At 29.8% G+C, this 24,356-nt stretch overlaps 5 protein-coding genes across 7 annotated transcripts; 2 read left to right on the forward strand and 3 right to left on the reverse strand.

Annotated features, from left to right (window-relative positions):
- The first annotated feature begins 117 nt into the window (after positions 1–117).
- On the forward strand, positions 118–12,564 carry LOC111676381 (RNA helicase aquarius). Its single transcript, XM_023437298.2, has 10 exons — positions 118–322; positions 393–858; positions 919–1,265; positions 8,561–9,386; positions 9,442–9,650; positions 9,720–9,911; positions 9,969–10,231; positions 10,334–11,549; positions 11,622–11,990; positions 12,055–12,564. Exons 1-10 carry the CDS (start codon positions 209–211, stop codon positions 12,499–12,501), a joined length of 4,449 nt encoding a protein of 1,482 aa, XP_023293066.2. The 5' UTR covers positions 118–208; the 3' UTR covers positions 12,502–12,564.
- Positions 1,372–5,555, reverse strand: LOC111676382 (probable G-protein coupled receptor Mth-like 5). The gene is made up of 7 exons (XM_023437299.2): positions 5,140–5,555; positions 4,751–5,007; positions 4,329–4,453; positions 4,093–4,257; positions 3,788–3,972; positions 2,103–2,603; positions 1,372–2,034 (listed from the first exon to the last, which is right to left on the reverse strand). The coding sequence occupies exons 2-7, from the start codon at positions 4,935–4,937 to the stop codon at positions 1,776–1,778; spliced, it is 1,422 nt and encodes a 473-aa protein (XP_023293067.1). The 5' UTR covers positions 4,938–5,007; positions 5,140–5,555; the 3' UTR covers positions 1,372–1,775.
- Positions 12,499–13,568, reverse strand: LOC111676393 (putative inner dynein arm light chain, axonemal). The gene is made up of 3 exons (XM_023437311.2): positions 13,337–13,568; positions 13,021–13,276; positions 12,499–12,960 (listed from the first exon to the last, which is right to left on the reverse strand). The coding sequence occupies exons 1-3, from the start codon at positions 13,448–13,450 to the stop codon at positions 12,581–12,583; spliced, it is 750 nt and encodes a 249-aa protein (XP_023293079.2). The 5' UTR covers positions 13,451–13,568; the 3' UTR covers positions 12,499–12,580.
- A 950-nt stretch (positions 13,569–14,518) lies between these two features.
- Positions 14,519–19,467, forward strand: LOC111676383 (sphingomyelin phosphodiesterase 4). Of its 2 annotated transcripts, none has more exons than XM_023437300.2 (10): positions 14,519–14,698; positions 14,809–15,108; positions 15,174–15,692; positions 15,834–16,096; positions 16,164–16,323; positions 16,383–16,489; positions 16,546–16,861; positions 16,924–17,175; positions 18,977–19,085; positions 19,148–19,467. In XM_023437300.2, the coding sequence occupies exons 1-10, from the start codon at positions 14,672–14,674 to the stop codon at positions 19,360–19,362; spliced, it is 2,268 nt and encodes a 755-aa protein (XP_023293068.2). In that variant the 5' UTR covers positions 14,519–14,671; the 3' UTR covers positions 19,363–19,467. The 2 variants fall into 2 exon arrangements, with proteins under 2 accessions (XP_023293068.2, XP_023293069.2); XM_023437301.2 differs by having other exon boundaries at positions 14,522–14,698; positions 19,166–19,467.
- Positions 19,404–24,340, reverse strand: LOC111676380 (cytochrome P450 315a1, mitochondrial). Of its 2 annotated transcripts, none has more exons than XM_023437297.2 (8): positions 24,163–24,340; positions 23,699–23,846; positions 21,893–22,102; positions 21,615–21,814; positions 21,202–21,545; positions 19,946–20,161; positions 19,676–19,891; positions 19,404–19,616 (listed from the first exon to the last, which is right to left on the reverse strand). In XM_023437297.2, the coding sequence occupies exons 1-8, from the start codon at positions 24,293–24,295 to the stop codon at positions 19,500–19,502; spliced, it is 1,584 nt and encodes a 527-aa protein (XP_023293065.2). In that variant the 5' UTR covers positions 24,296–24,340; the 3' UTR covers positions 19,404–19,499. The 2 variants fall into 2 exon arrangements, with proteins under 2 accessions (XP_023293065.2, XP_046805469.1); XM_046949513.1 differs by having other exon boundaries at positions 24,241–24,310.
- Between the last annotated feature and the right edge of the window lie 16 nt (positions 24,341–24,356).

A 24,356-nucleotide genomic window follows, 5' to 3' on the forward strand; every position in this document is an offset into this window, starting at 1 on the left:
AATTGGTGGCGTTGCCGTATTTAATATAATTAATTAACAATTAAAAAGGTAAACAAACATATATATACGAAACACCCTGTAAGCAAAATATAACATCCCTGTCCTTAATTGACATGTCGCTTTTCTGTTTACATTTTTTACTAATGCACAAGAAATCGTGTTAAAATAATTTTTATTTTCTTTAATTTTTAAACAAAAATCTTTAAATATGAAATTAAAAAATGTAAATAAAAACAAAGCAGAACGGCAAGGTGTGGATGCCAAAACACAAAAGTCAGCACAAATGACCGTATCACAATTGAGTGCAGATGTTATTTGGGAGGTATGATGACAACTCAATGAGGAACCACCACAATAAACGTTTACTTATTTTCAACTTATTTATTTCATAGATTGCTTCAAAATACTGGTCTCCGGAAACAGAAGGCTCGCATGAAGCATACGATGCCCAACTGGTGGATGATATTTACTTAAAAGAAATAGTGGAACATAAAAATTCCACCCGGCGTATTGTTATGCTGGAATTTAGTCAATACTTTGAGAAATATCTATGGCCCAATTATAAACGTTCCACGGCATCACATGCTCACTTAATGTCTATAGTTTTTATGGTTAATGAAAAGTTTCGTGAGCGTGTAGAGGTATGGTCAACATTTGAGCAGCGTGCTGAGGAGTTTGCAGGATTTTTTCGTCATGTTTTGGAATTGTGTTTGAATGAAGACAATAAAACACAAATAAGAGAGAAAACTGCTTTGGTGGTATTTCTTAATCATTGTTTTAATAGCATGGAAATCGAATTGTGTCGCAATCAAATTAGACGTTTGGTATCATTGTCCATGTGGTCATGTTTGCAACCAAGTAAGAAACATTTAAAAAAATATCGATACTTTTTATATACAAAGTTGTTTTTGTTTTTAGAACGATTGGAACAGGAGCTGCGCTCTATACCCGAATGGCGTAGAGTTTGGAAAAAGTTACAGAAAAAGGAAAAGAACGAAAAGAATCCGGATGTAGAATGGGAAAGACATTTTCTACAAAATCTTATTATACAATTTTTAGATGTTTTAGAACATTTACCTTTGGAGGGTCCAGTAGATTCACATACGATCCTGTATTGTGAACGTTTCTTGGAATTAATGATTGATTTGGAGGCTTTACTGCCTACAAGACGTTTTTTCAATACTGTCTTGGATGATTCTCATCTATTGGTTCGTGCTCAAATAAGCAATTTGGTTCAGAGACCGGATGGGAAATTATTTGGTCAGGTAAGTGAGTTTAATTTTAAAATCTTTGTAATTTTAGTGATTTCTAGTTTCATGTTATATTCCAAGTGCGATCTGTAGTTTAAATACATAGTTAAACTTAAAAAAATCATTGTTTTCGTGTTAAACTCTTAATATCAATTAAGTACACTTTATTTTATTATCATCTTAATTTCAATTAAAATTACATTTTTCATACATTCAATGTATAAATTATTCGTTAAATTTGTTTTTAAATACAATAAATGCCTAACATTTAGGTGAGTCCATTAAAATATCCCTTTAAATATAAAATATTTGCTAAATACAAAAATATATAAGAAAATTTATAAAAATCATAAAGAAAACCTAAATAGAGAGCAGCGCGAGCATTGGAATTCATTTAAGAGTTGTACTTCTTTTGTATAACTTAATACTAATGTTGTTTAGTTGCCATTATATTTTCAATATAAATTCAAAGTGTATAATAAAATTAAAAAAAAAAAATATCAGTTCATACTTTAGTCTTAAAAACTAATAATCATTGCAGTTCATATAGTGCATTTCATCGCCCCAATCATTTGTCGAAGGCGGTTCATTATAACAGCAAGATTTTTTCAGCAGAAACGTAACATGTTTCTGTCGCAAAACACATATGTACAGCAGTAGGGGAGATTGTATGGCATTAACAATAATGTGGGCATACAAAAGACCTTCGAATTTTAACCAAGATAAACATAAAAACAGCCAACTGATAGACATAATCAAAAGCATTAAAGAAAACATAATGAAACTGTAAAGAAATATGAATGAATTACATTAAATTAAAATGATTTTATTTACATTTAGTTAGCTACTCACTTGGCTTTTAATTTATGCTGTATGCGTCCGTAAACATTACGTCGATTTATTAACTTCAAAGTGGTTACATAGAAAAATATATCCACCAATATGGTACAGGCTATGGGAGCAAAAAATATTGCTATACCCAACCAACCCATCGTTTCTTGTTCGGCCACCACATTTTGTTTCTTATACGTGTCAGCATCTAAAAAGAAATGTGCAAATACTGCCATACCCGCCATGAAAGCCGTAGAACCCCAAGCATATACTGAATAATAACAATATTTCCTGGCATCTGTTACTCTAAGAAAAACATTACGCGAACGAAATGTTTTCCAGATATAATAGCCAAAACTATTAAGCCAGAAGAAGGCTGCCAATATGCTAAAATATAGAATAATATCGGCCACTATAAATGAAACATGATTCGTAAATTCCGTAAAAATGCGCACTAGATCGGCCACCTGGGCTACCATCAGGCAAACGGCAATTGTAGTGATTATATTGCCCACTAAATCTCTGTAAAAGGAAAAGTAATTTAATTTAAAAATAAGCAAAAATAAAATCTAATACTTTAAACAAAACCTTCAAAAGAATCTTAAAATTGTTTCAAAATTACAAAGAAAATTTAAATTTTTAAAAGAAGGTTTGGTTATTTTTAAAGAAAATTTAAAGTTTTTTGATAATAGTTTAAAAATTTTGTGTTTTTTGTTTTCAAAAATAAAAATTTTTAACAGAAATTATGGAAATATTCACTATTCTTAAGAATGTTTGAATATTATCGATAAATTTAAAATTTATTTTTAGAAAAATGGAACAATTTTTTTGGAAAATGTGAAAATCGTTTTAAAACTATAAAACAATTCGAGGTTATCGATAACTGAAAACCTTTTAGAAAAAATTTATGATTTATTGAATATTTGAAAATTTTTCTTAAAACATTTTTTCAATTATCGAAAAATCGAAAAAACAATTTCAAAAAAAGTTCGAAAATGTGAAAATCATTTTAAATCTCTAAAACAATTCGAGGTTATCGATAACACGAAACATTTTAAAAAGAAAATATATAATTTATCGATTATTTCAAATTTTTTCTTTAAAAAAATATTTTAATTATCAAAAAGTCAAAAATGTTTAAAAACTTTATAAAAACATTTACAAAAAAGTTCGAAAATGATCGTTAGCTCGTAAGTTGTCTGTTCTTATTAAAGTTACAATAATTCGAAAATATTTTTAAAGTAAATTTATAAATTTTCTATAATTTGTAAATTTTCCTTAGAAAAAACGACAACTTTTTAAGAAAATCTGCAACATTTTTATAATTTTCTAAAAATGATCGATCGATATCGAGAAGTCAAACATGTTTTAAAACTTTTTAAAACATTTTCAAAAAAAAAAAGTGCGAAAATGATCGATAGCTTGAAAGTTGTTTGTTTTTATTAAAGTTACAATAATTCGAAAATATTTTTAAATTAAATTTATAAATTTTCTATAATTTGTAAATTTTTCTTAGAAAAATCGACAACTTTTTAAGAAAATCTGCAACATTTTAATAATTTTCTAAAAATGATCAATAACTAACAAAATTGTTTAAAGAACGTTACTAATTTTTTAAAAAATTATTGATAAATATTATAAATTATATTTTTATAAAGAAATTTTAAAATTTTTTATAAAAATTATATAAAATTTCCATAACTCACCTCAAAGTCGGCAATATAAAATAAACTATTGCTATAATCAACAATACTATCAGCGCTATAACATGAAAAATGGGATTTAAGATTTTACGCATCAAAAAACTTGAATCGGTCCATTTGATTTCTTTTTTAGCTAAACAAATATTAGCAAATAACACTTGACGTTGATCACCGTTCGTAGAAATGGCCTAGAATTTAAATAGAAATACAAATATTTTAAACATTTATCACTTAATCAAGCTAAAGTTGATACAACTAATCTATCTAATATTAGTCATCATTGTTAACATCTATAGATATGTACTTACTCTATCTATACAATATTGATCACGTCCATAATCATAAAAATATGGTTTAGATTCTTCAGCCAACTCTTCGCCATAGTCATTTATAGAAGGATCCGAGGCTTCATCGGCGGTATTGGTATAGTGGCGCAATTTACCATCATCTAATAAAACTAATTTATCGGCACTCTAGTTTTAAAAGAAAAGCAAGAAAAAACAATTATTTTAGCTTAAATTAAATTAAATAACTATTTATTTACCCCTTGATAATGATAAATGGGCCAAGTTTGCATTGAGCCACAAGCAGGTAAACCAATAACAAATTTGAATTTTACCGGCATATTATGTTCCCCATTGTAGCTGGTAAACATGGGTTGAAAGTATTCTGCAACAAAAGAGACAACAGAAAAAAATTATTAAAACATTTTAATTTTGTTTCGCAAAGTCGTGTGTAATCTAAAACTTGGCGCTTTATTTTTTAGTTCAATGTTTGCATGTTTCATTTATTTATGTTTTACTTCAATTTTTTTTCGGTTTGCCACATTTATTTAAATTTTTTTGTTTTTTTTTTACATATTTCTTTTCCCCTCCCCTTTCATTTCATTTATATTGACGCGTCGTCTTGTTTATATGTACATACATATGTTTATAGGTATGTTTTTTAGGTACACACACCACTTACCGCTTTCATTCACCTGGCTGCATACCGAATCTATACGTATTTCGAATTTTTCACAACATTTATTCACCCAAACTACATCCTCATCAATGTGATTTTCCTCTTGTAAATTTGCTTCAATTGTGGCAGTCTGCTGATGTAGTAATATGCAAAATGTATAGATTAACCATTTCATGGATATTTTGGCCATGCTGTTTTTAACTTGGTTATTAAATAGATTTAGCTGCTGCTGTTCCACTGACTAACTGGCTAAATAACATCTGTAATATTTTTAAAACAAACCACATACAAAATATCTATTAAATACGTCATCGTCATGCAATACAAAACTCAAGATATAAGTTTCACTCTCTCTCTCGCTCTTCTGATCAGTTAATTTCTTTAAAACTCACTCATTAAATAGCTCTCTTTATCGGTTCTTGTTTCTCTTTCGGGTTTGTGTGATATTATTGCTCAATTGGACACTCAACCATTTGCCGACACAATCTTAAATATTTTTGTTTTTTTTTTTTGCTTTCAAAACCAATACTTAAACATTAACGCTGCATTAAGTCTTTTGTTTAAATTTACTGTAGGCTGTATTACAAAAATTTACAAGATTTTTGTTGTTGCTCTTGTTAAATATAATTTATTTACAATTTCCTTTATTATTTTATATATTTGTTTATTTATAATTACTTAACAATAACATTGTTCTTTTTTATACAATCAATGTTTATTATTATTTTGTTTTTTTTAGTTATGTACTAAATATTTTCGTATCATCTAGTTGTTCACATTTTATTTCCATCCAATTTGAAAGCCAGCTATTCACTGTTATTTTGACTTTAACATTTTTAACTTCTTACTTCGAGTTTCCATTTGGTGAGATAATGTTGTTTGTTATTCTCTTAAAATACTCCACACCATTTGGTGTTGGTAATTTAGCGGGTTTTAGTTTCATAACCTTAGAAATATACCAGATGAAAGTTTTGCTTAAAGGTGATATTTTAGTAGAGAATAGATAGAAAGATAGATAGATAGATAGATAGATAGATAGATAGATAGATAGATAGATAGATAGATAGATAGATAGATAGATAGATAGATAGATAGATAGATAGATAGATAGATAGATAGATAGATAGATAGATAGATAGATAGATAAATAGATAAATAGATAAATAGATAAATAGATAAATAGATAAATAGATAAATAGATAAATAGATAGATAGATAGATAGATAGATAGATAGATAGATAGATAGATAGATTTATAATATATCAGATACAAGGAAATACACCTAAGTTATACATTCGTTAAATGAAAAGTACGGCTGACAAAATCTTATATAGGGTTCTATGAAAGGAATTATAGTTTAATGTTTAGAAACTCAGTTTCCTAACTATGTTACCCGTATTTCTTAGAGCGGGTTTTTCTGATAAACATAGTCTTCATTATTTGGTTTAATATATGTTTTTTTTAATTAATCAGTGAAGTTATTTATTATCTAAGTTTAACTGATTGTAATTGGCCAAAGTGAGAATACACAATCAACAAAAACAATGAATTCGGAAGAATAAAAACTTAATATTTTAAGTATGATTTCTTTTATCGATATTATTATTATTGTTTTAAATTTGTATTTATATTTTTTCTAAAATTTTACATTTTACAAAAGTGATATTTGCAAAAAACAGCTGTTCATTGCTTATGCTTTTGACAGAAAAGTTGGCAATACTAACAACTAATCCTAGATCCATAACTGAAAAACACAATCAACGGTTAAAGTCCGCCTAAATTTGTTCCGATTTTGTTTAATCTTACAAGCAAGTTAAGCATAGTTTAACTAAGCAGTAAGAAACCCGCCCTTAGAGATGTAATATCTGAAATAATATCGCATAACATTGGCTTAAAATCTCTTATAGAATGAATAAAATTATAGCTACATAATTAGAGATTAGAAAAAATCCTACTAAAGACCAATTAAAAGAAACCTTTGTAACTAATAGAAGATAAAACACATTGTATTTAAAAAAGTTCTCAGGAACATCGGCAGACCTCTTTATAGATCTTTATCTTAAATTTGTGGTCTGTTCCATGTGAACCAGGTTTAAATGGATCTCCATCCAGGCAAACGAGCGGACAAAACTAAATCGACTAAAAAAATTATTCTGGGTGCAGGTCCAATATTTTTATGCATTAGAAACATTAGCACAAAAGCATTATACCTTCCCCACTATAATGTTGTAAGGTATAAAACTTACAAGACCTTTAAACCACTAATAGTTTGTAAGTTTAATTAGGAAAATATTCGCGTTTTTTTACTCGACGCTATAGACGACACTTTTTCTCATTCCTGTTGTTATACATATGTATACCTGTATTTTGTGTAATGTTAGCCCGTTCTCTCTTTCTCTCTCTCGCTCTCTTCTCAAGTTAAATTAGCTCTATTTTGTCCATATCTCGTACTCAATTTTAAACTATAGTTAATTATTGTCAAGTCTGGCTTTGTAATGTGTGCGTGCGTACACTATGCTCTTGTGTGCCATCGTATCAAAATTCCGTAATTAAATAGTACGGAAATAAATAATTTATAGTAATAGACTTGCATATTTCTATACAACAAACAATCTGTGTAATGTACAGAGTGCTTTGTAAAAAAAAACATACAATGACCCTAGAGACCTAGTAGAGACCGGCATGTGTTTCGAAAATTTTGCAACAATTACTTAGTATTTAATATAGAGAGAATATTTCTTAATTGTTATGGGAAAACATTAAATGCCGGCATATTTCGTATGTATTCCAATAATCTAAATTTACTTTTGCCCATGTGTATTTTACAACTTTCCTAATGTTTTGTTTTTGTTAATGCATAGAATTTGCTGTTCAAGAAGTAGTATTTACTTTTTTGTTGTCATGGAGTTGTAGTATTTTTTAATATTTTCATTCCAATATTATGTGTTTGTTTTTGCTTTGAAACTTTTCTTCTATCCATAAAAGTTGATGTACGATATTTACAGGATTCCATTTGTATGTCTGATTGTTTGTGGTTTGCGTGTTTAATATTCCTTTTATGTCAAATACCATATATGTATGTAAGGAGATTTGTAAATGTATGTTCTTGAAAAGAACAGTGCGTTATAAAAGTAAATACGAGAAAATTTTATAATATAATAGTTAGGGTTCTATAGTTGAAACGAAAAGTCGACGTTTTGAATATAGTTAAAAGTCGACATTTTGCATTTTATGCAAAGTCGATTTTTCGACTTTTTTCATTTAGTTAAAAGTCGACTTTTCGAGTTTTCCGACTATTTTAGAGTTTTTGACTTTTTTCCACTTTTTTAAAAATTTCGAATATTTTTGACTTTTTCCGACTTTTTTCGACTTTTCAATTTTTTCGACTTTTATTTGCAAAGTCAACTTTTCGACATTTTTCATAGACGTTAGTCGAGTTATAGACTTTTTTGGAACAAAATAGTCGACTTCGACTTTTTTCGACAAAAAATCGATTGTTCGATTATTCGAAAGTCGATTTATAGAACCCTAATAATTGTCTAAAACGATGATAGTAACGTTTTAGACAATTAAATTAACGAAACTTTTGTAATTTCGATCGATTTTTATGCTCGAGTCGTGAAAAATTAGGTCCAGTATCTGCAGTAAAATAAAAAATATTCTCATAACTGACTCACTAGTTCTTTACTTCCAAAATCATAATGATAAACTCTTTAGTTGCAAATCGGAACAGTTTTTCCATTCTTCTTTTCTAAAGTGTTAATTCGTTAAAAAATTTAAATTCCATTTTATATAATCTTCTTCCTTCCTAGCTATTGGATATGTTAAAATTCTATTCACGTTTTGAAATCAATGATGTGACTGGAGACTCTCTAACCGATCATGATATGACACAAATCCATTATAAAAAAATTACCTCTCTACAAAGAGCAGCCTTTTCCAAATTTCCCGACTTAAGATTATTTGCTCTATCGAATGTGGCCAGCATAGATTCACGTGATTCTTTGGAAAAACACTTTGGTGGCTTAAATGAAAAAGCGCTCAAAGAAATTGCTTCATTCTTAAATCTAGTCCCTGATGAACTACAACCACCTTTTCAATGGCATCGTTTGGATGAGGATTTTCTCAAGGAGTTGCTAATAACTAGACATGAAAAACGTTGTTCTCAATTGGATGCTCTCAATGAAATGCCTCTATATCCCACCGAGGATATAATCTGGGATGAAAATATAGTACCGTCGGAATATTTTACAGGAGATGGTTGTTTGGCTTTGCCAAAATTGAATTTACAATTTTTAACTTTACACGATTATTTGTTGAGAAATTTCAATCTGTTTCGCTTGGAATCCACATATGAAATTCGTCAAGATATTGAGGATGCGGTGAGTCGTATGTTACCCTGGCTATCGGAAGATGGTGATGTAGTATTTGGTGGTTGGGCTCGTATGGCCTTGCCTATTGCCTCTTTTGCTGTTGTGGAGGTGGCTAAACCTCATATTGGAGAAAAGAAACCTTCTAGAGTGCGAGCTGATATTGGAGTTACATTATCGGTACGCAAGGAGATTAAGGATGAATGGGAAAATCTACGAAAGCATGATGTGTGTTTTCTGATTACAGTTAAGCCTACAAAACCTTATGGTAAGTGGACTCGAGCAATATGTTTGAAAAGGTCTTTTTAAAAACTTAACTTTAGGTACAAAATACAATCCACGTGAGCCATTTATTCCACAAGTGGGTTTAGTTTATGTGCGTGGTTGTGAAGTGGAGGGTATGTTGGATGCCAATGGTCGAGTTATAGAAGATGGTCCCGATCCAAGACCTCAACTCCCTGGTGAACAAAGAACTTATCGTGTTTGGTTGGATTGTAATCAGTATCGCTTGGATATGGATTCCTTGCAAGAGGTGAATGGGAAATATCTATTTATTGAGGGATGTGAAATATAATTTTAAGTTTTTGTTTATTTTCTAAAGGGAGGAGATGATGTTTATGAAAGCTTTAACATTATAATGAGACGCAAACCTAAAGAAAATAATTTCAAAGCAGTTTTAGAAACCATAAGACATTTAATGAACACTGAATGTGTGGTACCCGCCTGGTTGCATGATATTTTATTGGGCTATGGTGATCCTGGTGCTGCCCACTATTCCAAAATGCCAAATCAAGTAAAAAGAATGAAAAAACTTAATTATATTTAGTTATTAATCGTTGGTTTTTTCTAGGAACGTAATTTGGATTTTAATGATACTTTTCTTTCGTATCAACATATTGTTGAAAGTTTTCCTGATTATGAAATTAAATGTAATGTTGCCGAGGAACAGCGTAGTGCACTCTTTCGTTTGATATTTGAAGATGTGGCGGAGAAAAAAGACGAGTCGGAGGAGGCTTCAGAAGATAAGCAGGAGCAGCAGCTAAGCAAATCTATTGTGGTACAACCATATAAATTTGAGAATCGTGGTCCCTATTTGGGTAACAAACCCAAACAGTAAGTAGAACATTTTTGATAAGTCTCAAGTCTCAAATCAACAATAGGAAAACAAAGCTTAATAATGAATTTTAATCCCAATTTTAAATTTCCATTTTACAGAAACTCTATACGCTTTACACCAACCCAAGTCGAAGCTATACGAGCTGGTATGCAACCTGGTTTGACTGTGGTTGTAGGTCCTCCTGGTACTGGTAAAACCGATGTAGCCGTGCAAATCATTTCCAATATCTATCACAATCATCCCAATCAACGTACTTTGATTGTAACGCATTCCAATCAGGCTCTTAATCAACTTTTTGAAAAGATTATGGCCTTGGATATCGACGAAAGACATTTATTGCGTTTGGGTCATGGTGAAGAGGCTTTGGAGACCGAAAAAGATTTCAGTCGTTATGGACGTGTTAATTATGTTTTAGCCAAACGCATAGACTTATTGCAGCAAGTGCAAAAACTCCAAGAATCTTTAGGAGTTAGAGGTGATAATGCTTACACCTGTGAAACAGCAGGATATTTCTATCTTTACAATGTTATGGCCAGATGGGAGAAATTCCAAACACAAGCAGCTGCCGTGGAGAAAAGCGAAGATGCAAATGTTTGGCGTAAAGTTTTTGAACAAGAATTTCCCTTTAATAAATTCTTTGATGATGCTCCTCAACCATTATTTAAGGGCGAATGTTATGAGGATTATATGAATATTGCCAAATCTTGTTTTCGTTATATTTCCCACATATTCACTGAACTAGAAGAGTTTAGAGCTTTTGAACTTTTGCGCACTGGATTGGATCGTTCCAAGTATCTTTTGGTTAAGGAGGCTAAGATAATAGCCATGACTTGTACTCATGCTGCTTTAAAACGCAAAGAATTAGTAAATCTAGGTTTTCGTTATGATAATATTCTTATGGAAGAATCTGCACAAATTCTAGAGATAGAAACCTTTATACCTCTGCTGTTGCAAAATCCTATGGATGGTTTTAATCGTCTTAAACGTTGGATTATGATAGGAGATCATCATCAATTGCCACCGGTGATTAAAAATATGGCCTTTCAAAAGTATTCCAATATGGAACAGAGTCTATTTACGAGGCTAGTGCGTTTGGGTGTACCTACAGTTGATTTGGATGGTCAAGGTCGTGCTAGATCTAGTATTTGTTCTTTATACAAATGGCGCTATAAGAAACTGGATGATTTGCAGCATATTTTGGAATCCCAGGAATATCGTCGAGCCAATGCTGGTTTATTGCATGACTATCAACTGATAAATGTGGATGACTTTAATGGAGTGGGTGAAACGGAACCTAATCCTTACTTTTATCAGGTTTGTAGGCAAAACATTAAAATAAATGGAACATTTTTTTAACACAAATGATTTTCAAATGCTTTGCTACAGAATTTGGCTGAAGCGGAATATATAGTGGCTGTTTATATGTATATGAGACTTATTGGTTATCCGGCGGAGAAAATCTCTATTTTAACTACCTATAATGGTCAGAAACATTTAATTAGAGATGTCATTAATGGTAGGTGCGGTAGTAATCCCTTAATTGGGTGGCCTCACAAAATCACCACCGTAGACAAATACCAGGGTCAACAAAATGATTACATATTGATATCGTTGGTGCGCACAAAAGCTGTAGGTCATATCAGAGATGTCAGACGTTTGGTGGTGGCCATGAGTCGTGCCCGTTTAGGTTTATATATCTTTGGCAGGGTTGGGTTATTTAAAAACTGTTTAGAATTACAGCAAACATTTAAACTGGTAAGTACAGATATTTATTTTGAGTTCAGAAGGTATTAAAATATTAGACTTTATTTATTTGCAGCTAACAATGCGTCCCCAAAAACTAAAGTTGGTAGAAAACGAATCATATCCTACCACACGCATGACCAATGATAATCCCGAAGAAAAAATTATCACCATTAATAATATGACACAAATGACGGAATATGTTTATGAAATGTATATGAAAAAAATGGAAAGTATAAAAGATCAACTACCCAATAATGTAGAAACCGAGATCTACAAAGATTTGCCAAAAGAAGATGAACCTATGGAGGAAACGTCTGCAGAAATCGAATATGAGATCATAGAAAAACAACCTGCCGTTAAACGTGTACAAAAAGAAAATACTGCAAAAAAGGCGGAACCAAAAGTATTTAAACCTACACCTATTGTTAATGAAATTTCAGACGAAATTGAAGAGTCTACTGAAGACCACCCAGAAGAATCGGAGCAGCAAGCGGAAACCGGTACAGAAGCAAAAGAATAATCATTATTTTTTAATATATTTTATGATTTTCTAAGAAATAAAAGTAAAAACTTATTAAAATTATAATGTTAAAATAAACTTATTTTTTGGGAGCTGTTATTCCCTCCAACTGGGCCTTTAGTTGCGTGTTGGTCTTCTTCAGGAAAGCAATTTCTTCTTGATATTTTTTCTCTTCTGAAGCACGCAATTCTGCATTGCGCCGCTCAGCCTGTTCATTTTTCAACTTCATATCACTGATTATTTCCTCCAAGGCTTCCTTATCCGCTTCTAAGGTTTTAACTAGATCTCTTAACATTTCCTTTTCCTCGTGGGCTTGTAAAGCTTTACGCATACCAAAAGCCACCGAGCTACAATATAAAGTTTCATAGGCCTCCATAGACATGGCAATTTCATCACGTATGCGTAAAAGTAATAAACCTCTTTCGGAACAGTTTATAGTAACTTGGCGTATGATTTCATCTATATAAAAATTACATAAATTATATTTAAAAAGTTAATAACCAAAAAAGAAAAACTTACCAAAACATTGGGAATATAATTCTCGACGTATTGGGCATATGCCTGTCTCCCGAGCTTGTGTTTGTTGCAGACGAGTGTCCAACATTTCCTGCAGATTTATGACATCTTGCCTAGTAGCCGGTGTACTGGAAACAGTTTGTTGCCACAATTGACCCTCATCCTCCCAACAACGTGGTGGCAGTATAGAATTTAAAATTTCCTCAGTTTCCTTTTTTGTATCTAATAGAGCCCCAGCAGTTTGGGGACGTTTGAGTTCCTAGATTAAAGTTAAATCTTAAAATTTATATATAATTAAGTATTTCAATATTTCTCTTACCAATTCTGCTGGTATGGTTTTCTTTTCAGTATGTTTAACCACTAGCACAGGATTGTTGTAACGTACTAGAGTTTGAAATTGTCCCACAGTGGCTGCTTCGGCATCTACCTCCATGTTGTTGTTATTTTCTCACAGATTTTTCTAGATTAGCAAGTCTAATATTTAATAAATACAAAGTTTAGTTAAAATATATGAATTTTATTATTTTCGAAATTTTAGTTTCCGTTGACAACCGGATAAATAAATATAGCAAAAGTACAGAGTTGTATTTTCTGGAAAGTCAATGGTAGGGTTCTATAGTTGAAACGAAAAGTCGACCTTTCGACTTTTTGCATTTTATGAAAAGTCGACATTTCGACATTTTGCATTTAGTTAAAAGTCGATTTTTCGACTTTTTTCATTTAATTAAAAGTCGATTTTTCGAATTTTCGATTTTTTGCATTTTATGAAAAGTCGACTTTTCGAATTTTCGATTTTTTGCATTTTATGAAAAGTCGACATTTCGACTTTTTGCAATTTATGAAAAGTCGACTTTTCGATTTTCGACTTTTAGCATTTAATTAAAAGTCTATTTTTCGACTTTTAATATTTTATAAATAGTCGACTTTTTACGACTTTTCGACTTTTTCCAACTTTTCGACTATTTTCGACTTTTGACTTTTTTCGACTGTTTTCGACTTTCCGAATTTTTTCGACTTTTTCCGACCAGAGTTAAAAAATTATAAAGTTACCAGAAGCGTAAATTTATAATATTGCCATTTACTTTTTTCGAAAAAAAAATGTCTATTGTTCGATTATTCGAAAGTCGATTTATAGAACCCTAATTTTAATATGAAATTTAAAATATTTTTAATTATTTTTTTATTGTTTCGTTTCTCATACATTTCATTTCAAATGTCGCAGTTTGTTATTCCTTAACATTCCCCCATTGACAACTTCACACACACACAACAGGCATGGAAAATGACATTTATATTGGTACTTTTAACACATAAAAAACATAAAATTAATTTAACCAATTTAAACAAATTAAAAATAAAGATTTTAATTTAGATTTAATTTGTAGATGTATTTTATTTAAATAATTTTATTTAGAAAAGAACACAAGCAAAAGTACTAAAAATACTGCAATAGTACAAAATTTTCCATCCCTGCTACACACATTTGTTGAAGTCTTTAGTTTTTGTGGAATTTTTTTGATTTGTGTTTGTGTAAAACGAAAAAATAATTTATTAAGAAAAAATCTATTGAAAAAGGAAGATTTTATTACAAAAACTTAACGTTTTAATTTATTAGTTTTTTAGAATAAATTATTAATAGAAAATCCAGCAAAATATGGCCTTGTATAATGAAAATATTGGCGTAAGTATTTGTTAGTGAAAAGAGCGGGAGCAGCAAGCAACAGAGAGTGCAAAATGAAAACAAAATAAATAATGCGGCTTTTTTATTGTTTGTTATTTGTATGCTATTAGAATCGTATCCTTGAACTGCTTAGTTTTCCTTTATTGGATCGATGTACAGAATTGAATATACTATTTGAAAGATGCAATTTACGAGAACTGCAAGAAATTTTTCCTTCAATTGTACAATCTGTTTTTGGTATTGGTACTGGTGGCCTGGGTTGGGGCTTAAGGGCCACCACTAAGGAAAATTCGCCACAATGTTTTGACATGCTGCATAACTTTTTTTCACCTATGGGACCAATGTTTCGTTTATGTTATCGTTTGTTAAATGAAGCCATTAAGTTTGAATTGTCCTTGGAACAATTGCCGGTAAGTAGGTGGTAGTAGTAGTAGGAAATCTATAAATTTTATAATTTTTTTATGTAAATTTACAGCATAAATTAGTTGAATTGTTACAATCTGGACAATACAATATGTTTTATGCAGACCTAATAAATGTTGATCCCTTAAGGAGACAAATCGCTTCCTTATCTCTCAATGCCTTCGACTATTATATATTACATTTTGTAATACACGCCACATATCCATTGCACAAAATGTATCCGGCTGCCTTACAAGTACACAATGAACGCATGAAAACTGTGTATTTCTTTTTGACTGCGGAATATTTGTGCAATTTTCTGCCCAGTCGTCCCGATGCCATGGTTATGCCCTCAAATATATGTACCAGTGTTAAGGCACCACAACCCATGCCAGTGCAACAGTTACAACCTAAAAAATCTCCTAAATATCTGAGGATACCTCAGTCGAATAATAGTTTGTATGGCAATAATATGTCACAAATGAATCAACGTAGTGTGGATGCATCACCAAGGGCACATGCCTGGAGAACTGAATCGGTTTTGCATTTTTTCATAGACACATGGTTGCGTTATGATATCGATGAGGCGAGGGTAAGTTATTTTATATTTAACATTTTTGTACCCACCACCAATCGGATTGTAACCAAAAAAACTTAAAATCCTAATAATATTCCCAATTGGGTTATGTGGTTGGTTTTGCATAAACAAATTTAACACTTTTACTATATTTAGGATCTACCCAGTAGTGAATTTATACGTGTAGTGCGCATTTTGGTAAAACAAACGCATTCCTTTGCCAATTCTGCCGCTTTAGATCAAACAGCAATGGCTTCTTTACGTAAAATAGCTCAACCAATGATGAAGCCACGCATTTATCCCTTCATCAAAAGCATTATTGGACGATGGCCATTAGACAGCTCTTTGTCAGTGGTTTTAGAATTATGGCTGAGCTATATACAACCTTGGCGTTACAGGTTTGAATGGCAAAATAATGGGTAATTATTAAGCAAATTTAAACAAATATCTATATGTATTTATATCCTTTTTATTATTTTGAAACAGTATGGCTAATATGGATGGTCCCATCAGTAGTAGATTTGATTCTTTTATTGCTGAAAATTTAGTTATTTACACCCAAATCTTTGTACACTTATTACCACGTTTTGAAAGATTAGATTTTACTTCTTTTCCCAATGTCATTATGTTAAATCGTTTGGTTAAGGTATGTTTATAAAAATAGCATAAATTAAATTAAAAACACTTAACAATTGTTTTTAATAGGTTTTCAGTCAACCGGGTTTATCACAAAAACTATATCAAGCTGAAAAATCATTTGCCGGCAGTTCAATATCCTTTGAATCACCACGCAAACACAGTACCTTATTAAAGTAAGTATTTAACTAAAAAACTTTAATTTTTAAAGAAATATAAATTCTACTTAAAGCTCTACTCCGGGTTCTTGTGATTGGACTGATAGCTTTTATCATGATGATATCTACACACCCATGTTTGGACCTGTTATACGTCAGGAAATAGAACAATTTATTAAAACCGTACATATCTCACGTATGTACATTTTACAAGAAATTCAAACTATACGTCGTGAACAATTGGATCGTCGTAAGTCGTTGGGTTTCTTTAAGAAACTTTTAACTAATTTATTTGAAGACAAATCTCCCGAAGAGTTGAAATTACAGGAAATTAATAAAATACCAGACTTTTTGTCGGTGGCTGTACGTTCATTGTGTCAAATGTTTGATGTAAGTTTTTTATAAACATTCGCTTCATTCAAGATTTTATTGTTTTTTTTTTTTTCTTTAAGATTGATTTACCTAATATATCTATGGAACAATTGGATGTATCTGCCAGTGCCAGTTTTAATGACAATTTCAATTTCTCTATATATGACAATAGTGATTATCTAGATATTTCTCGTGTTTCCCCTAGACAAATGATGGACAATTTAGCTAATATTAAATCGACAATAGATCCTGCTCTATTGCCTATACAAACGTATGAAGTAAAGGTATTGGTGCGCATTTTACATCAAATTTGTTGTTGCATTAATGACAAGGTAAGTTTAATAACGTTTTTTAAGTTGAAATGGTAATATGTATATTAATATATACATATGTATATATCACTTTATACACATCATATCGATCCAAAAAGGGTAAAGTTTTAACATCATATTTCATTATTTCATCAGCATATTTTTGCTTATGAATGCATGGTAGAGCTAAGATTATACTACCTTGAGGGATAAAATAGTCCATTTGTATCGATACAAATATTGGTACCAGATCAAGTTGTCTATTCTTATTTGCTCACTGATCAATAATACTACAAAAAGTTGGATTTCTTTTAAAATTAAATTTCTGATCAATTGTTCAATTTTTTATCCCCTTCACCTTCGTGAGAAGGCTATATATAAGTTTGTCATTCCTTTTGTAATTTCTATAATATATTATTCCGACCCTAAAAATCAAATATATTCTGGATCCTTATATCGGGGAGGTTGGAATCTTCAATTTTGTTAGACATGCTGTTTAAAATTATAAAAATAAATCGGTCAATAAATAACGGAGATATGAACAAAAATCCTAGACAACTTCTGAAAATTCCATCAAAAATTGAGATTTTTTATTCATGCAAAAGACAAAAACAAAATACATAATCATACGGTAAATTTTTATTATTGTACTCTTGTTTATAAAAAGAAGACAGAGCAAGTGTAGGAGAGCGAGAGCAGCACTAGTTAGTTGTTATTGGCTAGAAACATGAAATTAAGTACGTGGAGCCTGGCTTAAGTTAGAAGCCAAAAAAGGGAACTTTTTGGTACTTTTTCGTTTTTCAAAGTGTATTTTTTGAATTTTCTATAATATTAAACTAGGGTTCTATAGTTGAAACGAAAAGTCAACTTTTCGACTTTTTGCATTTAATAAAAAATCGACTTTTCGACTTTTTGCATTTTATGCAATGTCGATTTTTTGATTTTTTTCAGTTAGTTAAAAGTCGACTTTTAGACTTTTCGACTTTTAAGTATTTTGTAAATAGTCGACTTTTCCACTTTTTCCGACTTTACGACTTTTTTCGACTATTTTCAACTTTTTTCGACTATGTTTGACTTTTCGACTTTTTCCGACTTTTCGCCAATAACATTTTGACTATTTTCGACTTTGTCCGACTTTTCGACCATTTCAGACTTGTCAACGATTTTCGACTTTTTTCGATTTTGACTTTTTCCGACTTTTTTCGACTTTTTGACTTTTTCCGACTTTTCAACCATTTTCGACTTTTCCGACTATTTTCGACTTTTTGACTTTCTTCGACTTTTATTTCCAAAATCGACTTTTCAACTTTTTTCACAGACGAAGGTCAGGATATCGACTTTTTTGGAACAAAATAGTCGACTTTTCGACTTTTTTCGATAAAAAAATCGATTGATCGATTATTCGAAAGTTAAACCTAGAAATATGAAATTAATTATGTAGAGCCTGGATAAGACGAGAACAAATCAATGGGGATTCTTTGGAACTTTTTCGTTCTGCAAAAGGTACTTTTTGGAATTTTCCATAATATTGAATCTAGAAACATGAAATTGAGCATGTTGAGCCCAAAGTAAGTTATGTAAAAGAGGACTTTTTTATACTCACTGTTTTTTTAACACACCGTGGTGAAGGGTATATAATACTCGGCACAGCCGAATATAGAAAGATCTCTTTAAAATTTAGGCAATTTTATGCAAATTGAAGAGATGAACCATTTTCATTCATAAAAAATAACAAAAAAAATCAAACATTCCACTTTGTGGTAAATAACTACTATAATACCAATATATTTATTTTTTCTTGTATTTCGTATTCCTTCTAAAGTATGGCCCCCAATTGCACACTCTCTGGAATCGTAAGGATATTGTTGGTAAATTATCACGACAAATTTTATACGCTCCCATGACCGCACAATGGTTCGATAAACCAAGAGGTTAGTAACTCTTAATAATTTAAAATACTCTTGAAAAACTTATGGCCTACACTAATGCACAGCTTCTTGTGATGTTTCAGGTGTAAGCGAATTATGTGAACAACAAGTGCCCGCTCGTCTATGTTTAAGATTTTTAGCATCTTATCGTTCGTTAGCTTTAATATTTTTAGCTCTTGGTATCGGTTACCTCTTCTGGGGCTCTTCGACAATTGGTTTGACAATCTTATTGTTTGTAAGCCTAATTTATGTATTTATTATGGCTCTTCTATCATCGTAGTGTCAGCGTAACTTGTCCAAAGCAATCAGTAATAATATTAACAATTATGAAATCTATTTTGTTAAGAAAAAATTATCAATAAAGGATGTATTTTTAATAATTAAACTAGAAAGTTTAAATGAAATTTTGTGCATAATTTAATCCCAGCGTTTGTTTATTAATAGTTTAATGGGTTGATTTGGAACGGTAACCAATCTTAAGACACTTTCTATAGGTGCGTTATTAATACATTTTAAATGGAAAAGTTTTGCCATCTAAAAAAAAATATGAAATATTTTTAAGGTCATATAAAAGTATTTACTATTATAATTACCTCCGCAATCATATATTGCATTTGATTAATGGCCAATTTGCGTCCAATACAAGATCGATTTCCAATAGCAAAAGGTAAAGTAGCATGAGCTGCATATACCGCTCTTAACTCACCAGTCAGTTCATTACGTAGCCAACGTTCTGGCATTACTTTTAAGGGCTCCGGAAAGTGATTGGCATCACGACCAGCCGTAAATAGTGACAGAAATACCAAAGACTAAAACGGAAATTATTTTTAGTTGTACAACATATAGAAAATTTTGAAATTTACATTTTCTTTTAAGTGATATTTATTATCCAGCCTACATTCTTGTGCTACGTATCTGCCTATAAATGGTGCCACCGGATAAAGTCGTAGTGTTTCTTTTATTAGACCTCTTAATAAGGGTGTATCGTGGGTGTTGGTATTGTATTCCTCATGCAGCTTTTCTTGTAATTTTTCATCTTGTGACAATAGGTATAAAGCCCAGGTGGTCGAATAGGCAGTCTGTAAAGAAAATTTATTTAATGATTTCATAACTGTTACTTTTTTACTAAACTGTAATTCTCTTTTCACAAAACAAAGCTTTTTCTTTTTCACAAAACTTTTTACTTGATCACTTTATGAAGAAATGAATTCTCTACAAAAATGTTGATTTTTGATCGAGTTTTTTTTTCGGTGATCAGTTTTTCTATTATCATTTTAATCCTGATGAATTTTCTACAAAATATATCACTTTTTAAATTTTCTATAAAATATATTAAGTTTCTACAAAAGTCTTTTATAAAATAATTGATCAGTGATCAAGTTTTTTATGAAAAATTGATCAGTAATCAAGTATTTTATAAAAAATTGATCAGTGATTAAGTTTTCTATGAACAATTGATTAGTGATCATGTTTTCTATGAAAATTTGATTAGTGATCATGTTTTCTATGAAAAATTGATTAGTGATCAAGTTTTCTATGAAAAATTGATCAGTGATCAAGTTTTCTATGAAAAATTGATCAGTGATCAAGTTTTCTATGAAAAATTGATCAGTGATCAAGTTTTCTATGAAAAATTGATCAGTGATCAAGTTTTCTATGAAAAATTGATCAGTGATCAAGTTATCTATGAAAAATTGATCAGTGATCAAGTTTTCTATGAAAAATTGATCAGTGATCAGGTTTTCTATGAAAAATTGATCAGTGATCAAGTTTTCTATGAAAAATTGATCAGTGATCAAGTTTTCTATGAAAAATTGATCAGTGATCAAGTGTTCTATGAAAAATTGATCAGTGTTAAACTGCTCTATGGAAAATTAAGCATTGATCACATTTTCCATAAAATATAAAATATTTATAAGTGATAAATATTTTTCATTAAATTTAATTAGTGATCGAATTATCTAAAAACTTGTAATCATTACTCAAGTTTTCTTTTATAAAAATGTGGTTATCGATTCTATAAGGGAACTAGTTTTCCATGAAAGTTTAATCATTGTCCTGTTTAACAATAACTAGCAAATATATCTAGAAAATTATTACATTAAAACACTTAACTAACCGTATCTCCAGCTGCTATAACCAAATCCACAAATATACGTTTTATCATATCCAAAGGAACTTCAGCCTCTTGTAATTTTTCATAAAGACCACCAGGATAGGCTGAAGTGCGTTCCAAGAATAGATCAATTACATGATAGCCTTTAATTAAAACTTCTTCAACACTTTTTTCAAATTCACACCATATTTTCATACCCAAGATTTTGGCTAATCTGGGTGGAAAATTCATTAAAGGTGAACTGGTTTCGAATATTTTGTGAACAATATTTGAAAATTCATCTACCGCCTGTTGAATATCTAATATTTCTAAATCTGAAGTTTCGCCAAACATGACAGATATAATAACTGAAAAAGCCAAAAATAAATATAAATGTTTAGCTTGAAGTTTATCATACATAAATTTAAAATACCCACCATCTATAGACCATCTGTATAGCTGTTCTTCTAAATTCTCTATTATAAAACCTTTAGATGACTGAGCTTCACTATTACGTAACCACTTTTGTATCAATCTATTACTCTGTTGTCTAACATGCCAATTCATCCAATCAAGATTACCATTGAGCAGTAGACGACTTAATATACGACGATTATGAAACCATTCCTCCCCATTCCTTTTAAAATTAAAGTAAAAAATATATATAATTTATTCGATTAATCTTAATCTTTATTCTCGAAATTTAAATACCTACATAAAGAATAATCCCCTTTGACAATTGTTCTCTTTATTGTATAATACCCAAGCTTCTGGTAATGGATGTCGGGGATATGAACCCTCATGAATAAATACTGCACGCATTAGATTTGCAGATGATACAAATATACCCTCTTCTGTTCCACCCAAACGTTCACGAAATATATGTCCATACTCGGCATGACGTTTGTCAATGTAAAGATGTAGTCTGAAATTGAAATTTGAAATTATTTAAGAATTTTAAATAAAAAAAATTAATTATTTATAAAGAACTTAAAATGTACACAAATATTTAACTGAAGGTCTTTTTTTTTGAAAGGTGGACATTTGCGACTTATTTTATATAACACACAAAAATGAGTTTTATGGGATATGAAAATATGATCAGTGATCACAAATGAAAATATTCAATATTAGTTATTTTTATGCATTTTTATTTTTATAAATCTTTTGTAGTATTTGACCAGTAGTGATCAACATTTTAAAACACTGATCTTTCTATAAACAATTTTGATCAGTATTAAAGTGTTTTTTTTTTCAAATAAAAATATGATTAGGTTTGGAGACGTTATACGTGAATCATTTTTCTATAAAATCAGGCCGTGATACATATTTTTAATTTCTTTAATAAAAGGTTTGATCAATGATCAATTTTCCTATAAAAATATGATTAAGTTTTCTATACAAATAAGATCAATGATCAAGTTTTTTACGAACATTTTATGAATAATCACTGATCTTTCTACAAACAATTTTGATTTGTAATCAAATTCTCTTTCAAAAATTGTATAGTATTTTTTAAATAAAAATATAATTAGATTTTAAATAAAAATGTTATCCGAAATTCATTTTTCTATAAAATCGGGCGGTTATACAAATTTTTAATTTGTTAAATAGAAGGTTTGATCATTGCCCAAGTTTCCTATAAATAATATGATCAATTATCAAGTGTTCTATAAAAATGTAATCAATGATCACGTTTTCTAAAAAAAATTAAAATCGATCGAGATTTTGTTTAAAAATTTTTCAATTATCAAGTTTTCTATACAAATTTGATAATGTGTAAAGTTTTCCATAAATATTTCATCAATGATCAAATTTTCTTTAAACATTTTATCACTGATCAAGTTTTTTTTTATAATAATTTGATCAATGGTCAAGTTTCTACAAAAAAATGTTTAATGTTTTTTTTTTTATAAAAAAATTTGCTCAATTGTTAATTTTTCTTTAAAAAATTGAGTATTTAAACATTTCGATCGAGATTTAATTAAATTTTCTGTAAAAATGTAAATGATCAATGATCCTGTTTTCCAAAAAAAAAAAATTAAAATCGATCAATATTTTCTTTAAAATTTTTCTATACAAATTTGATCATGTGGAAAGTTTTCCATAAATATTTCATCAATGATCAAGTTTTCTTTTTTTCTCAAAAAAAAAATAAATAAATAAAATAAATAAATCGATCGAGATTTTCTTTAAAAATTTTTCAATTATCAAGTTTCTATACAATTTTGATCGTGTCTGATCAAGTTTTCTATAAAAATTTGATAAATGGTCAAGTTTCTAAAAAAAATTTATTAATGTTTTTTATAAAAATTTGATCAATATTCAGATTTTCTATAAAAATTAGATCAATGGTTAATTTTTCTTTAAAAATTTGATTATTTTTTATGTTTTTGTTGAAATTTGATAAGTTTTTATAAAAATTGTATAATTTCGATCTTTTATTAGTTTTCAAGTTTTGTTGTTGTCATTTTTCTGCAATTAGTTTAGGATAGATTAACTTTCAATAAGTTACACTTACTTTGGAGCTCCTCCTGCAGCTATTAGATCGAAAATGGTGCCAACCAATGGTAAACCCTTAACTTTGGGTATGTAATCCGTGTTATTAAGTTTATCTTTAAATTCACACAATTCCTGGCTTTTACAGCCGGTGTTATCAAAAAATGTAACTAATTTTAAACATATAATTTTATAAAGATATTTTAACCAGAATGCCACATAATGATACATATTTTTGGAACCCATTTAAAAAATAATTCCTTAACACTAAACGCAACGTTTTATAAATTTAAAAATTTGTTTATTGCTAAATCATCAAAATTTCTTAATTAGTATTCATAAAGGGGTTTTAAAAGTAGTTTTTATATATTTAAAAAAATTGGTTTCTTAAAGAAATTCTTTTAAGTTCATTAGTATTTGTTGAAAGAATAAATACGAGTAGATTTACTTTCAATGAAAGCAAAATGGAAATCTATCTCTACGCACTTCTTTTTTTTATAGTATTATTAATAAATATAACACGATTAAATTGACCATCAAAGACGCGTTGTAAGAGTCGTGTACTTGATACTTTAACTGTTAAAAACAATCTGAAAAATAAAACAAAACTTTTCAACATTCATATGGACAGTAAAATACTACTCCAGCAATAATATTGGAAAAAAAGAAGAAACAAAAAA

The sequence above is a fragment of the Lucilia cuprina genome, chromosome 4 (genome assembly GCF_022045245.1).
Source record: "Lucilia cuprina isolate Lc7/37 chromosome 4, ASM2204524v1, whole genome shotgun sequence".
Classification (NCBI taxonomy): Eukaryota; Metazoa; Arthropoda; class Insecta; order Diptera; family Calliphoridae; genus Lucilia; species Lucilia cuprina.

Bases quoted from the DNA above. Each gene is read 5' to 3' on its own strand.
- LOC111676381 (XM_023437298.2), top strand. From the start codon at position 209: ATGAAATTAAAAAATGTAAATAAAAACAAAGCAGAACGGCAAGGTGTG. The intron at 9,912-9,968 runs GTAAAAAGAATG...GGTTTTTTCTAG, and splicing joins ATTCCAAAATGCCAAATCAA to GAACGTAATTTGGATTTTAA. The intron at 11,991-12,054 runs GTAAGTACAGAT...ATTTATTTGCAG, and splicing joins TACAGCAAACATTTAAACTG to CTAACAATGCGTCCCCAAAA.
- LOC111676382 (XM_023437299.2), bottom strand. From the start codon at position 4,937: ATGGCCAAAATATCCATGAAATGGTTAATCTATACATTTTGCATATTA. The intron at 4,454-4,750 runs GTAAGTGGTGTG...CTTTTGTTGCAG, and splicing joins CAGCCAGGTGAATGAAAGCG to AATACTTTCAACCCATGTTT. The intron at 2,035-2,102 runs GTGAGTAGCTAA...ATTTCTTTACAG, and splicing joins CAGCATAAATTAAAAGCCAA to TTTCATTATGTTTTCTTTAA.
- LOC111676393 (XM_023437311.2), bottom strand. From the start codon at position 13,450: ATGGAGGTAGATGCCGAAGCAGCCACTGTGGGACAATTTCAAACTCTA. The intron at 13,277-13,336 runs GTAAGAGAAATA...ACTTTAATCTAG, and splicing joins AAACCATACCAGCAGAATTG to GAACTCAAACGTCCCCAAAC. The intron at 12,961-13,020 runs GTAAGTTTTTCT...ATTTTTATATAG, and splicing joins ATTATATTCCCAATGTTTTG to ATGAAATCATACGCCAAGTT.
- LOC111676383 (XM_023437300.2), top strand. From the start codon at position 14,672: ATGGCCTTGTATAATGAAAATATTGGC. The intron at 16,490-16,545 runs GTAAGTATTTAA...TTCTACTTAAAG, and splicing joins AAACACAGTACCTTATTAAA to CTCTACTCCGGGTTCTTGTG. The intron at 19,086-19,147 runs GTTAGTAACTCT...ACTAATGCACAG, and splicing joins ATGGTTCGATAAACCAAGAG to CTTCTTGTGATGTTTCAGGT.
- LOC111676380 (XM_023437297.2), bottom strand. From the start codon at position 24,295: ATGTTGAAAAGTTTTGTTTTATTTTTCAGATTGTTTTTAACAGTTAAA. The intron at 22,103-23,698 runs GTAAGTGTAACT...TTTCAATTTCAG, and splicing joins GCTGCAGGAGGAGCTCCAAA to ACTACATCTTTACATTGACA. The intron at 21,815-21,892 runs GTAGGTATTTAA...TAATTTTAAAAG, and splicing joins CAAAGGGGATTATTCTTTAT to GAATGGGGAGGAATGGTTTC.